General features: G+C 47.4%; 1 protein-coding gene across 1 annotated transcript in view; it reads right to left on the bottom strand.

Annotated features, from left to right (window-relative positions):
* The window catches only part of ALDH9A1 (aldehyde dehydrogenase 9 family member A1), a 206,152-nt gene that overhangs the window by 62,218 nt on the left and 130,296 nt on the right, over nt 1–13,638 (bottom strand). The window contains exon 7 of the mRNA XM_086957203.1: nt 9,440–9,580. Coding sequence (XP_086813329.1) covers nt 9,440–9,580 — 141 coding nt within the window. The remainder of the gene's footprint in view (nt 1–9,439; nt 9,581–13,638) is intronic.

Genomic DNA, 13,638 nt, shown 5'->3' with positions numbered 1-13,638 from the left:
CGGGGCGGTATGCTGCTGTCTCCGGGAGGTGGGAGGGTAAACAAATTGTGCTAGTGGTTGTGTACATTCCCCCGGGGCAGCAAGCTACTACCTACGCCGACCTCGGCAAGACTCTTCTTGGTCTCCCTGATGGACTGGTAATCATGGGCGGGGACTTCAATTCTGTTATGTCTGGCGAAGTTGATCGGCTGCCCTCTAGAGTCCTGCCGCCATCCCAGATGTGGCTCAATGAGATGGCAGATACTTTTGGTCTGGTGGATGTTTGGCGTTCGCTGCACCCGTCGCTCCTGCAGTATACCTTCCACTCTGGTGCACATGGCAGCCTCTCTCGTATAGACTATTTCTTTATGTTGGCCTCCACTCTGTCCACTGTCCGGGAGGTTCGACATCTCCCCCGGGGTATCTCGGACCATTCCCCTTTGGTGGTCCGGATTTCGGTGGGTGGTATGCTCGGCAACAGGATCCCCCCTGTCCCTCCCTGGCACTTCCGAAACCCCCGACTCCGCTCCGATATGGTGAAGGCAATTGCCTGTTACTTTGATGAGAATGTGGGCTCGGTCACCTCCCCTACTGTCCTGTGGGAGGCCTTTAAGACAGTCATCAGGGGTTCCGCATTGTCTCTCATTGCTGCTGAGCGTAGGGCTAAAAGGGAGGCTGTTCTGGCCCTTGAGACTGAGATTACTGCCCTTGAAAGTGAGCTGGGTGGGGACGACACGCCTGCACTGTTGCACACTCTGGAATTGAAACAGGCTGACTATAAGGCTTGTGTCACTGATGCTGCTAAGTTAATGCGCGCAAATCAACTGGGACGGCTGTATGATGTGGGTGACAAAGCTAGCAAACTCCTGGCATGGCTGGATAAGGCTGAACGAGCAAGTCGTGTTGTGCCTGTTATTGTTCGCGAATCTGGTGAGAATGTCTCCGACCCAGGCGAGATTGTTGATTGTTTTGTGGACCACTCCCGGAAGGTTTATACTCCTGTTAGTGATCGTGATGAGGCCGACTCCAGGATGTTGCGTGATATAGCTCTGCCTACTGTGTCGGAGGAAGACGGCCTTGTTTTGGAGGCCCCTTTTACTGTAGATGAGATTGTCCTTGCCATCCGATCGTTACGCTCGGGTAAGGCGATGGGCCCGAGCGGGTTGCCCATCGAACTTTACAAACTTTGCCCGGACAAGATGGCCGCCCATCTGCGCAACATGTTTCTCGATGCGGTTGAGGCTGGTAGCCTCCCACTTGAGCAGCGCTTAGCTACCATAGTGGTCATTTATATAGATGGCAAGCCTCGTGACCGTTGTGCCTCCTACCGCCCCATTTCCCTGCTAAACGCGGAACCCAAAATCCTGGCCAAGGTTCTGGCCAATCGGCTGTTGAAGGTGATTTGCGACCTGATCCATCCGGATCAATCCGGTTTTATTCCGCACAGGAACACGGCCCTTAACCTGCGTAGGCTTCATGGTGTTCTCGCGAGGGCCGCAACTCTCGCGGAGCCAGCGGTGGTGGCCTCCCTAGACGCCACCATGGCTTTCGACACCATCGAGTGGCCCTATCTCTGGGCGACCCTCGCTAAGTTTGGCTTTGGTCCTAATTTTATTGCATGGGTCAGGCTCCTTTACGAACGACCACTGGCTCAGGTAGTGGTAAATGGCAGATGCTCTGACCCCTTCCCATTAGGTCGTGGCACTCGTCAGGGCTGTCCGCTTTCCCCGCTTTTATTTGCGCTCACGCTTGAACCCCTTGCGGCGTGGCTTCGGTGGGAACCCTCGATTAAGGGGATCCGGTGGTCGCCAGATCTCGAGGATCGCGTCTCATTGTACGCTGATGATATCCTTCTCCATCTCACTTCCCCTCAAAAGTCTCTTAACGTCCTCTTCGACGTCCTTACGTCCTTCGGTAAGAACTCTGGATTAGTCATCAATTGGACCAAGTCCTGTGTTTATGTTATAGCCGGGGCTTTGCCACCTCTGCCTCGCAGGTTCCCCATTTCGGTGGCGACGGACGGCTTCAAATATTTGGGGATCTATGTCTCTACGGTCTCTTCGGTTCGCTATGAGCGGAACTTGTATGCTCCGCTCCGCAGACTCAAGCAGGACGTAAGAAGGTGGCGTGAATTGCCCCTATCTCCATTGGGCCGAGCGGCGCTCTTCAAAATGATGTCGCTCCCCTGATTTCTTTACGCCCTGCAGAATTTTTTCGACCCTGTCCCTGCTCGCTACTTTCGTGAGGTCGAGAGTCTACAACGACAACTGATTTGGGATGGTCGTGCTCGTATTGCATTGTCCAAGCTTACCCTCTCATGGTACGATGGTGGTATTGCCTTGCCAGATATTAGACGCTATTACTGGGCCTCGCACCTGAGCGCTATCAACCATGCGACGTACTCCCCGGAACCTGCCCCCACCTTTGCTCTGGATAAACTGTTATTGCCCGGCGGCAACTTTAATAGGGCTCTGTATTCAAAGTCACCCGTCCGGCTTCTTACAGGTCCAACGAAGTGTGCGGTGCGGGCCTGGAGGGATGCTACTGTGGCCACGGGTTGGGGTGGTAAGTTGACGCGTATGACGCCACTGTATGACTCGGATCGGTTGGGCAACCTGTGGAAGACGAAAGGGTTTGATAAGTGGGACATGATTGGGATTAGTAAGGTGGAGGATCTATGGGCGCGGGGCGCTGTGAAGTCCTTCGCTGTTTTGAAACTGGAATACCGGCTCGACGACGGGGAGCACTTCCGATATATGCAGGTTCGACATGCCTTGTCCTCCGTCTTTCCCCCTGGTACCGATATTCCGCAGTCATCCCCTTTGGAAGATCGTGTCTTGGACGGCCATGTCCCCGATAGCACGATTTCCTTAATATATAAAAAGCTCGTCAACAGGGCTGACCAACTTGAGAAACTTCGTGCTTCTTGGACAGCTGACTGGCTCGAACTCGACGACGAGGACTGGCAGTCCGCTGTATCCTCCCCCAAGGAGGTGGCTATCCCGGCTCGACTTCGGTTTGTCCAGCTTAAGATCCTCCACCGTGTGTATGTGACTGAAATGAGTCTGGTACGAATGGGTTTAGTTTCGGATGGACGATGCAGGCGTGGGTGCGGTATGGATGGTACCTTCCTTCATGTTTTGTGGGAATGCCCAATGATCGCGGCCTTCTGGTCTAGAGTGCATGATGTTATGGGTCGTGTCACCGGGATCCCCCTCCTTCCCGAAGCAAGACGTTGCCTGCTTAATGTGTGGGAGCCTTCGGATTGCAACGCTGCCCAGACGCTTTGGGTCACTCTGGGCAATATGGTCGCGAAGAGAGATATAGCTCAGCTTTGGGGCTCCCCTATACCACCATTACTCAGTGCCTGGAAGGAGAACATGGACTGGTGCATGTTCCGCGAAAAAACTGTATGAGGCACGGGGGCGTCCCAAGAAATGGTCCAGGGTCTGGGCTCAGTGGAATTCGTATCGCGGAGATATCTGCTCCCCTCCACTTGATTATGAGGCTCCTCTCCCCTCTTCTCCATGATTGACGTTCCGTTTCCAGTTTTCCGTATTTCCTCTGTTTTTCCCCTTCACGCTCGCCCCCCCCTTGCCAGATGTGTTCCTTTATCTCTTAGTTTTATCCCCCCTCCTCCCCCCTCCTACGACCCTTGCCAGTATGATACCATGTGTTTGTGTGTTGTTGTTCTTCTCGACAAAATCATAAAATTAAACCTTTTTTATGAATTGAATTTGAATTTAAAATTACTTATAAAGCGCACGTTCGCCAGCGGCTTCATGGCGCTACAACTAACAGAAACAGGGTGGACTGGCCCATGTAAAGTAAATAATTCAGATTCAGATTGTGGGAGGAGTAATTTAATTAAAGGCTTTAGAAAACAAAAGGGTCTTGAGTTGTTTTCTGAACTGGGAGTAGAGAGTCAGGGTCCTAAGCTCAAGGGGCAGGGAATTCCAGAGGAGTGGAGCAAGGGTCGTAAATTTCGAACCGCCCCATTTCTTCCTCCGAAAGCGCGGGACCGTAAGGAGGGCCTGGGTGGATGAACGGAGGTCTCTGGTGGGGACGTAGGGAGTAATCTCGGAAGAGATGAAAGCCGGTGCCGTGCCCAGTCTCGCTTGAAAAGTGATGGAAGCCAGCTTGAACTGGACACGCTCACGAACGGGGAGCCAATGTAAAGATTTAAGGAGGGGGGTGACATGGTGAAATTTTGGTAATTTGAACACCAGGCGGGCCGCCTGGTTTTGAATCTGTTGCAACCGCCTAAGACTATATGCAGGTATACTGGCATATAGGGCGTTGCCGTAATCCAGGCGGGAGATGACCATCGCCAAGGTGATCAGTTTAAGGGCTTGAAAAGAAAAAAAACGGGACACCGAGCGTATAGTAAGCAGTGAGAGAAAGGAAGAGGACACCACAGAGCTGACCTGGGAGTGAAGAGTGAGTTGAGAGTTGAGCTTAATACCTAAAGTTTTTACTGAGGAAGAGGGAACGGGCGAGGAACCGAGAGAAGGGGGCCAGAACAAAGGAGACCAGGGGCTGGATGAACCACCCGTTAACACCAGTTCGGTCTTATCTGGGTTAAGTTTTAGATGGTTGTGGTTCATCCAGTCACGAATGTGGGTCATAGTGGATTGGAAATTAGAGATAGAAGACAGATAGGAGGACAGATCGAAAACAAGTTGGAGGTCGTCAGCATAGTTATATACTGCGACCTCCATCTGCTGAAGAGAAAAGATAAGCGGGGCAATGTAGAGATTGAATAAGAGGGGAGAAAGAGAAGAGCCCTGGGGGACCCCGCACTGAACTTTCCGGAAATCCGCGGTAAAATCACCCAGGCGAACAGCCTGGGTGCGGTCCCTCAGGAAGGAGGATAACCAGACCAGTGCAGTACCTCCGATCCCCGCCGCCCTGACACGGGAGAGTAAGATGGTATGATCAACCGTGTCAAAGGCAGCTGAGAGATCGAGCAGTACCAAGGCCTGGGTCTTATTGGTATCCATTCCCTCCCTGAGGTTGTCAAGGACCGAGAGTACCACGGACTCCGTAGAGTGTGCGGGGCGGAAACCGGCCTGGCGGGGGGCTAAGGCCCCATGCATCTCCACAAAAGTGCTCAGAGTGCGAGTAACGTGGCGCTCGAGCACCTTTGCTGAGAATGGCAAAAGGGAGATGGGGCGGTAGTTGGCCGGGACCGAGGGGTCCGCACCAGGTTTCTTGAGGATAGGAACGATGATTGCAGTTTTCAGAGGGGTAGGCACCACACCCTGGGAGAGTGAGCTGTTAAGGAAGTGGAGAGGGGGATCAGAACATGAAGAAAAAATGTGACGGAGGATGTGAGAGGGACAGGGATCAAGAGGGGAACCAGATTTGACCAAGGGAATTATTGAGATAAGACATTCCTTAGTCAGCGGAGGAAAAGCGTCAAGATGACCCTTAGGGGGGGGGGACACCGAGGGTCCACAAACGTAGGAGAGGGAGGAGGAATGTTGGCCTTGATAATAGAAATTTTCTGAATGAAAAAATTGAGGGAGTGACAGAGTTCAGGTGAGGGAGTGGGTTTCAGTGTAGTTCTGTCAGAGAATGCCAAGTTGTCCACAATCGAAAAAATTACTTTCGATTGGTTCTCTGCGGCGAGGATTTTGGAGGAGAAATAAGCTGTTTTAGCCCCTAAGATGGCCTGCTTATACTGGGCTAGGATGTTGATAAACTCCAGTCTTAATAGGGTACAGTAATTTCTCCTCCAGGCACGCTCGGCTCTGCGTACCGCTAATTTAGCAGTCTTAAGATCTTCATTAAACCACAGGTTGGCATCCTTCTCCCGCTTAGATGTAACCCGCTTGAGTGGGGCAATAGAGTCACACCCAGAAGTGAGCCACTGGTTGATGGAAGCGGCTTGGGAGAGAGTAGATAACCCCTGTAGTGAGGGGTAGGAGGCCATAAGTGAGTCAGAGAGGTTGTCTAGGTCTACTCGTCCCCAGGCCCGGACCCACACGTTTTTAGGAAGTGAAGGTTTGATCGGGGGGTATATTGAAAGGGTAAAAGAAATTAAGTGGTGGTCCGACCAGGAACAGGGTAAAATAGAAACAGAATTTACAGGGCAGTTCAAGGACCAGATCTGGTCAAGCACATGTCCTTTAGCATGGGTGGGGGAGTGGATGTGAGGTATAAAATTAAAGGAACAGAGGGTTTCTGAAAATTCCTTAGAGGAGGAACACTCAGCAGGATCTGACGGCCAAAAATTAAAGTCGCCCAGGAGCAGGATGGAAGTGTTATTAATAGCAATTGTAGCTAATACTTCCAGAAAGGACGGAAGGAACAATAAGGGTGATTGGGGAGGGCGGTAGATAAGTAAGCAGGTAAGAGGAGGGGAAATAGAGGTGGTACGAATGGCCAGGTACTCAGTCGTAGCAATATCAGGCAGAGGGAGAATTTGAAAGGGAAGGTCTGCTCGGGCAATAAGCGCTACTCCTCCCCCAGCCCTGCCGTTAAGACGGTCCGAGCGTAGGGCGTAGTATGAAGCTGGTAAGGCGGCCAAAAGGGCGGGGAGGGAATCATCACAAAACCAAGTTTCTGTGAGAAACAACAAGTCTGGGGCATGAAGGTCCAGCAGCACTGATAGCTCATGCGAATGAGCTACGGCGGATTGGGTATTAAGATAAAACGCTTTGAGGGTTTTGGTGGGCGCCAGATTGGTAGTAACCCTCGGAGAATTGATAGGGACATGGTAGGGGAGAGGGGGAGCATGTGAAGGGGACAAGCCAAGTGAGGATATGCGGAAACTGATGGCAGCGGGTAAAAACCAAGGGCCCTGGAGACTTAAAAGGTCTGCAGAGGAGTAGGTGAGCAAATGGGCAGAGTGACATGCCCCTAGCCCCGGCTGGCCGCGGACGGGCGCAGACGGGCTTGACTTGTGCGCGACTTCGGCGCGAAGTCGGCGCTCCCGCTGCGCTCGTCCGCTGCGCTTGCTCCAGGTTGCCATATATAACTGGTTGCCGTGAGCCACTAGACCGCTGACCTGCACGGTGGAGAGGCAGGGCGGAAGTGGAGCAGGACCAGGCAGGAAGTGTCGCTCGTGGGCTGACCCTCCGCTCAAACGGCACACAGCCGGGGCGGACCGGGGTCGAGAGCGAGAAGATGGAGGTAGGTTCCTCAACTGCAGAATATTGATGAAGGCACCATGCTCACAATCAGCATGAAGAAGTGTTCTAATTAGCCTGCATAAATGCACACGCGAGCGCGCAGCGCTATAATCTGTTTAAAGTTTAAAAATATGCCAAGTGCACAGCACCGCTATCAGTCAGCGAGCTGAGCAATTTAAAAAGCGATAAAATCAGGGGTCTAAGTAGCGTGGGAGCGCGTGAGTAGCCTGCCACCGCTAGGATCTGTAAGAGTTGTCTGAGCGCGGGGGGAAGCAGGAACAAACAAATACCTGGGATACTGCAGCCACTAGACCGCTGACCTGCACGGTGGAGAGGCAGGGCGGAAGTGGAGCAGGACCAGGCAGGAAGTGTCGCTCGTGGGCTGAACCTCCGCTCAAACGGCACACAGCCGGGGCGGACCGGGGTCGAGAGCGAGAAGATGGAGGTAGGTTCCTCAACTGCAGAATATTGATGAAGGCACCATGCTACAATCAGCATGAAGAAGTGTTCTAATTAGCCTGCATAAATGCACACGCGAGCGCGCAGCGCTATAATCTGTTTAAAGTTTAAAAATATGCCAAGTGCACAGCACCGCTATCAGTCAGCGAGCTGAGCAATTTAAAAAGCGATAAAATCAGGGGTCTAAGTAGCGTGGGAGCGCGTGAGTAGCCTGCCACCGCTAGGATCTGTAAGAGTTGTCTGAGCGCGGGGGGAAGCAGGAACAAACAAATACCTGGGATACTGCAGCCACTAGACCGCTGACCTGCACGGTGGAGAGGCAGGGCGGAAGTGGAGCAGGACCAGGCAGGAAGTGTCGCTCGTGGGCTGTCCCTCCGCTCAAACGGCACACAGCCGGGGCGGACCGGGGTCGAGAGCGAGAAGATGGAGGTAGGTTCCTCAACTGCAGAATATTGATGAAGGCACCATGCTCACAATCAGCATGAAGAAGTGTTCTAATTAGCCTGCATAAATGCACACGCGAGCGCGCAGCGCTATAATCTGTTTAAAGTTTAAAAATATGCCAAGTGCACAGCACCGCTATCAGTCAGCGAGCGGAGCAATTTAAAAAGCGATAAAATCAGGGGTCTAAGTAGCGTGGGAGCGCGTGAGTAGCCTGCCACCGCTAGGATCTGTAAAAGTTGTTATCCTATTTATATGGTGCTATGTTCCACATTACAGTGTATGCTCAAGAGATTGTTCCACATTACAGTGTATGCTCAAGAGATTGCTTTAACAGCGTACTGTCTCTAATTTCCTTTTTACCCGTCCTGTTTTGTCATAGCGGCTGGCCCCGCGGGGTTGTAGGCAGACGCTGTGTACTGTGCTTTTATAAATAAAGGTTAAAAAAAAAAAAAAAAAAAAAAAGTTTGTGTCCTTATTCAATTACTCTTTAGCCTGAATTTCACAGACTTGTCTCGGTATCGCTGGAGGATAATTTTGCTGAAGCGGAGGAGAGAACACAAACCAAGTACCATGAATGCAAACATTGTGCTAGTGGACCACAAGAGTGGGTCATCAGATGGGACACCTAGAAGTCAACCTGCAATTTGCGTCACACAGTACAGAAATTAAAGGTGGTTAAGACCAAGAACTCCATCTTCACATATAAGAAAATCAGGGAGCGTTATGACATTGCTCAGCCATGGACAAGTAAAAATATTAAAATATCTGGGGCTGCCATTTAGTGAGCACATGTGCCTGGAATGCACTCTTAGAAGTAACAAGTAAGGGTACATAAGTCACTGAGTGGTGGAAGAAAAGTTAATTCTTACTTTTGTGCTACAACTGTTTGTCATTACAACCGGTGTACACTCCAATAGCCCTATGAGGATATACAGGTTTCCCGGTCAGGTTGTTGAGGAATTGTGGCAAAATGTGCAGTTTCCATGATAGTCATTTGTTAGAGCTGCAACGTCTAGCCAGTACTTCACTCTGCTAAATGTTATTTGCTGACCAATTACATATACTCCAACTTAGGAATTTTAAATACACAAAAAATGTACACAACTAGGGCTACGGTCAGGTTGTGTGAATAAAGGTTCACTCTAGACATGGATAAACTAAGGTATGCTCTACGAGGAAGAATCAGAAAAGACTCAGATACAAGTTATCGGCGAGCAAGCTTTAAAACAGCAGATTGCGAGTGGCTTTAAGAAGAAACATAGCAAAACTATGTCATTCATTCTAATGTAGCTCTATGAACCCAACCAATGACAGGTTTAAAAAAAAAATGCAGTTTAGGGAAATTGGACTTTCTCGTTTACTTCCATGCCCAACAAGTGCTTAGTTTTGAAAGCACTTCTGGGCACTGTATTGCTTACCTCGCCCTGAGTTAGGAAGTTGCCCATCATTGCTCCTTTCACTGCATTTTCCATCACACAGTCAGAGAAGATGATGAGAGGGGACTTGCCCCCCAGCTCGAGCGTAATTGGTTTGATCCCATGAGCAGCCATCTCCATTATCTGGGAGAACAAAATAAATTGTAAGAGCCAAATATAATATATACACATACATTTATTTGGATCCATGTAATTGATATTTTTGTCCAATAACTACAGTCTCCTACAGAAGATACTCTAATACTCCTATCATAAAACCTACCTGTGTTTTGACCAGTGAAAGTACAGCTTTCACTTTTAATGGGCCTTGCACATTTATCCGCACATCTAGGCTAAATGATCAGAAAAGGGGTAAAACCGACAACCAGGATACATTAACAATTTCACCTGGCTCAGTTGTCGGGGAAATATGGGAGAGTGAGTTTTTATTAAGTTGGGCTAGCTGGAGTTGAGCACTCTTCATGCAATAAGGATTAAGGGAGATGCAAACCGTAGAACACCAATCGGATTTACTGAGCATCAATATTAATATCCTTACTAAAACATCTGTAATATTGCAAAGGGGATTAGCAGTCTATCCTATATGGTTATGCATATGTTATGGCAGAGCTTATAAAGTAGCTCCTCTTGACGCAATAAGACGCACAGACATTCTCAAATTCATGTTATATCCCATTTAAATTCAATGAGGAGAATGCTGCAGGTTCTATTTCAAACACTGACAAGCAGCTTAGTGTGCAATTTCTCTTAGGAGGTCCATTACAAAACTAAATCTCTAACTCCAATGTTTTGCATGCACGGCCACTATGCATTTGAAAGTTTTTCAAAAACATTTTGCAAAGCTTTTGTGATTTCCTGACCTTCAATAAACAGACATTCCATAGGAGACTCCCATAAGATGGTCCCCAGAGTTTTCACCTGTTTTACTGGTCACTACAACAACAGTTATGAATATGGAAGGTGGCTTAAACTTGTTTTTACAAGCCGACCATTATGATTTATAGTACTCTAATTTGCATGTGCTTATTTTCAATTGTGACCTAACGTCGATATGACAGTGGGTAACAAAGAATCCCAGGGATAAAAAGCATCACACTTAATTCATAGATTTTTTTTTTTCTGGGAGGGGGTTGAGGGGGGGGGGGGATATTTCACAGAGCCCAATTTGCAAGTTTGAAGAGGAGCAGTGGCTATGAATGTCTCTGCATCATGTATGCGAACAATATATCCCGGCCCATACCTATGGTACACAGGGACTTTCTGCCTTACATTGCAATTGTCAACTGAGATGCTTGTGCAATAATTTACTTAGTTCACAGAAATGCTGGAAAATGTTCTCAGATGACAGCATAGATGCATATTGCAGATCGTGTACTTTAATTATTATTATTTTTAATAGAATATTAAACACTTCACATTTTTGTTGTTCTACTTAGACTGTGACAACTATGTAAAAGAACCTCCCTTCCCATGCATGGCTCATTTAGTCAGCAGTGAAATGGAAGGAACATGCAGTGCATAAGATGCTCATTTACTTTTCGATCTTCTACCACAATGTTGAAAAGATCATTAACTATTCTTAACTTCAAACGTATTAATTTATACAGCCCTTACTACCCCAAACACGGCGTTGAAGCACTTTTCGGGGAGTAGCACACTACTCCGGAACTCAAAAAGGAATAGTATAAGGAAAAATCTGTTAATTTGAGCGGTGGACCGGAGTCCGTTAGTTTGACTGAATAGGATAAAGGGGGAGGGTGAGAGGGGAATAGGAGGGGAAGGGTCTAAAGAGTGATATTTGGGAGATTATATTAGTAAGGTGAGGTTTGAGAGGAGTCAAAGGAGGGAAGAGTCAAGAAAGGGTTCTAAGGTAGATCATAGTACTAGAGTGAGGATTGGGATCAGTCAGAGAGTGGGGGTATAGGATATATTGAGTGGTATAGGATGAGACGGTGCATTTGAGAGAGTTGAAGGTTTTATTTTCTATACTAGTTGTAAAGTAATAAATATATAGATACATAACTACATAGAAAGGGTATACATGTATAATAAAAATAATAAAGAGGAAATGTTGCATTGTATCAAGTACCATAAGTGTATATATGATGGCAACTCAGAATTTCAAGTGCTGCTGTATGTAAAGCTAATTCGTGCATTTTATATATTTTTTAATTTATTTTTTATATATTCCGATATTTCAATATAGCAGCACATAGATACGATTGTTATGATTATATGTACATATTGTGATAGATAAGAGACCCATAATCATCTAATCAAATACCATTTCTGTGAATTATGTAGCGATCTATATACACATGTTAAGTATAAAATATACATATTTTAACCATAAGTAAAATATACATTTGTTAAGCAGACCGAAATAATATCTATATTTATTTAGACCATAAGTAGTATAAATATATTTGTACAAAGAAATGCACATTTCATATACATAAAATCAAATTATACAGGATTAAATGTATCTAAATGTGGGTATCTTGACAATGCACACAGTCAAGATATGAAAAAGGTATGAAGAATTGTAAATATATACGTACCATGACAATGTTGTGGAAATGAATATTGTAGAATCGATATTTTGGCAGGACAATGTTTTGTGCTCACTACTGCGACATACAACTTTGCTTTTAAAACCAGTTGTCTGCCTGGAATTACTTTTGTGAAACAAGGGCCACTGAGACCAAGACTGAATGGTTACTTTTTGAGACATCAAGGCAAGTTGGCAGGGTATGCTCAGACGTGAGTCCCTTACTCACTTTGCCACTGGATTCAAGCAAGCGGGGCTGAAGACGGCTGGAATGCCAGAAACCGTTCCTAAGAAGCTTGTTTCCGGTCCAGGGAAGACATGGCTTGGCAGTTCGGGCTGGACTGTTCCCATGAGGCACAGGGTCAGACTGATTTGCATATGGCCATGTCTGAACTGGGGTGGCAGAGTGAGGTAAAGAGCGGTGATGGATCAAACGGTAAAATACCATCACTCCGCATTTTTTACTCCGCATACTTTCACTCCTCATACCATTAGTACGCAGGTACTTTTACTCCGCATTTTTTCATACCGCATGCCTTCATATATTATTATATGCTTTTATCTCGCATGCTTTTATGACGAAAATCATTTTAAAAGCATGATTGGTAAAAGTATATGTTTTAAGGTAAGTTGTAAGGTAAGTATATGGTTTTTTTTTGGGTTCAGGGGTATTTTAAGGGTGGGTTTGGGTTATGGGGTGCAGGGGTATTTAAGGGTTAAGGGGTACAGGGGTATTTTTAGGGTTCAGGGGTTGGTTTGCGTTTTGGGGTACAGGGGTATTTTTAGGGTTCAGGGGTAGGTTTGCGTTTTGGGGTACAGGGGTATTTGTAGGGTTCAGGGGTTGTTTTGGGTTTTGGGGTACAGGGGTATTTTTAGGGTTCAGGGGTTGTTTTGGGTTTGGGGTACAGGGGTACAGGGGTACAGGGGTATTTTTAGGGTTCAGGGGTTGTTTTGGGGTGCAGGTGTATTTTTAGGGTTCAGGGGTTGTTTTGGGTTTTGGAGTACAGGGGTATTTTTAGGGTTCAGAGGTTGTTTTGGGTTTTGGGGTACAGGGGTATATTTAGGGTTTAGGGGTTGTTTTGGGTTTTGAGGTACAGGGGTATTTTTAGGGTTCAGGGGTTGTTTTGGGGTACAGGGGTATTTTGTTCAGGGGTTGTTTTGGGGTACAGGGGTATTTTTAGGGTTCAGAGGTTGTTTTGGGTTTAGGGGTACAGAGTTATTTTTAGGGTTCAGGGGTTGTTTTGGGTTTAGGGGTACAGAGTTATTTTTAGGGTTCAGGGATAGGTTTGGGTTACAGGGGTATTTTTTAGAGTTCAGGGGTTGTTTTGGGTTTTGGGGTACAGGGGTATTTTTAGGGTTCAGGGGTTGTTTTGGGGTACAGGGGTATTTTTAGGGTTCAGGGGTTGTTTTGTGTTTTGGGGTACAGGGGTATTTTTAGGGTTCAGGGGTTGTTTTGGGTTTTGGGGTACATGGGTATTTTTAGGGTTCAGGGGTTGTTTTGGGTTTTGGGGTACAGGTGTATTTTTAGGGTTCAGGGGTTGTTTTGTGTTTTGGGGTACAGGGGTATTTTTAGGGTTCAGGGGTATGTTTGGATTTTGGGGTACAGGGGTATTTTTAGGGTCAGGATGGG

This window comes from Lissotriton vulgaris, chromosome 1_1 (assembly GCF_964263255.1).
Source record: "Lissotriton vulgaris chromosome 1_1, aLisVul1.2, whole genome shotgun sequence".
Classification (NCBI taxonomy): domain Eukaryota; kingdom Metazoa; phylum Chordata; class Amphibia; order Caudata; family Salamandridae; genus Lissotriton; species Lissotriton vulgaris.
The sequence above is the reverse complement of the archived record's forward strand: the minus strand, read 5'-3'. Positions and strand labels throughout refer to the sequence as shown.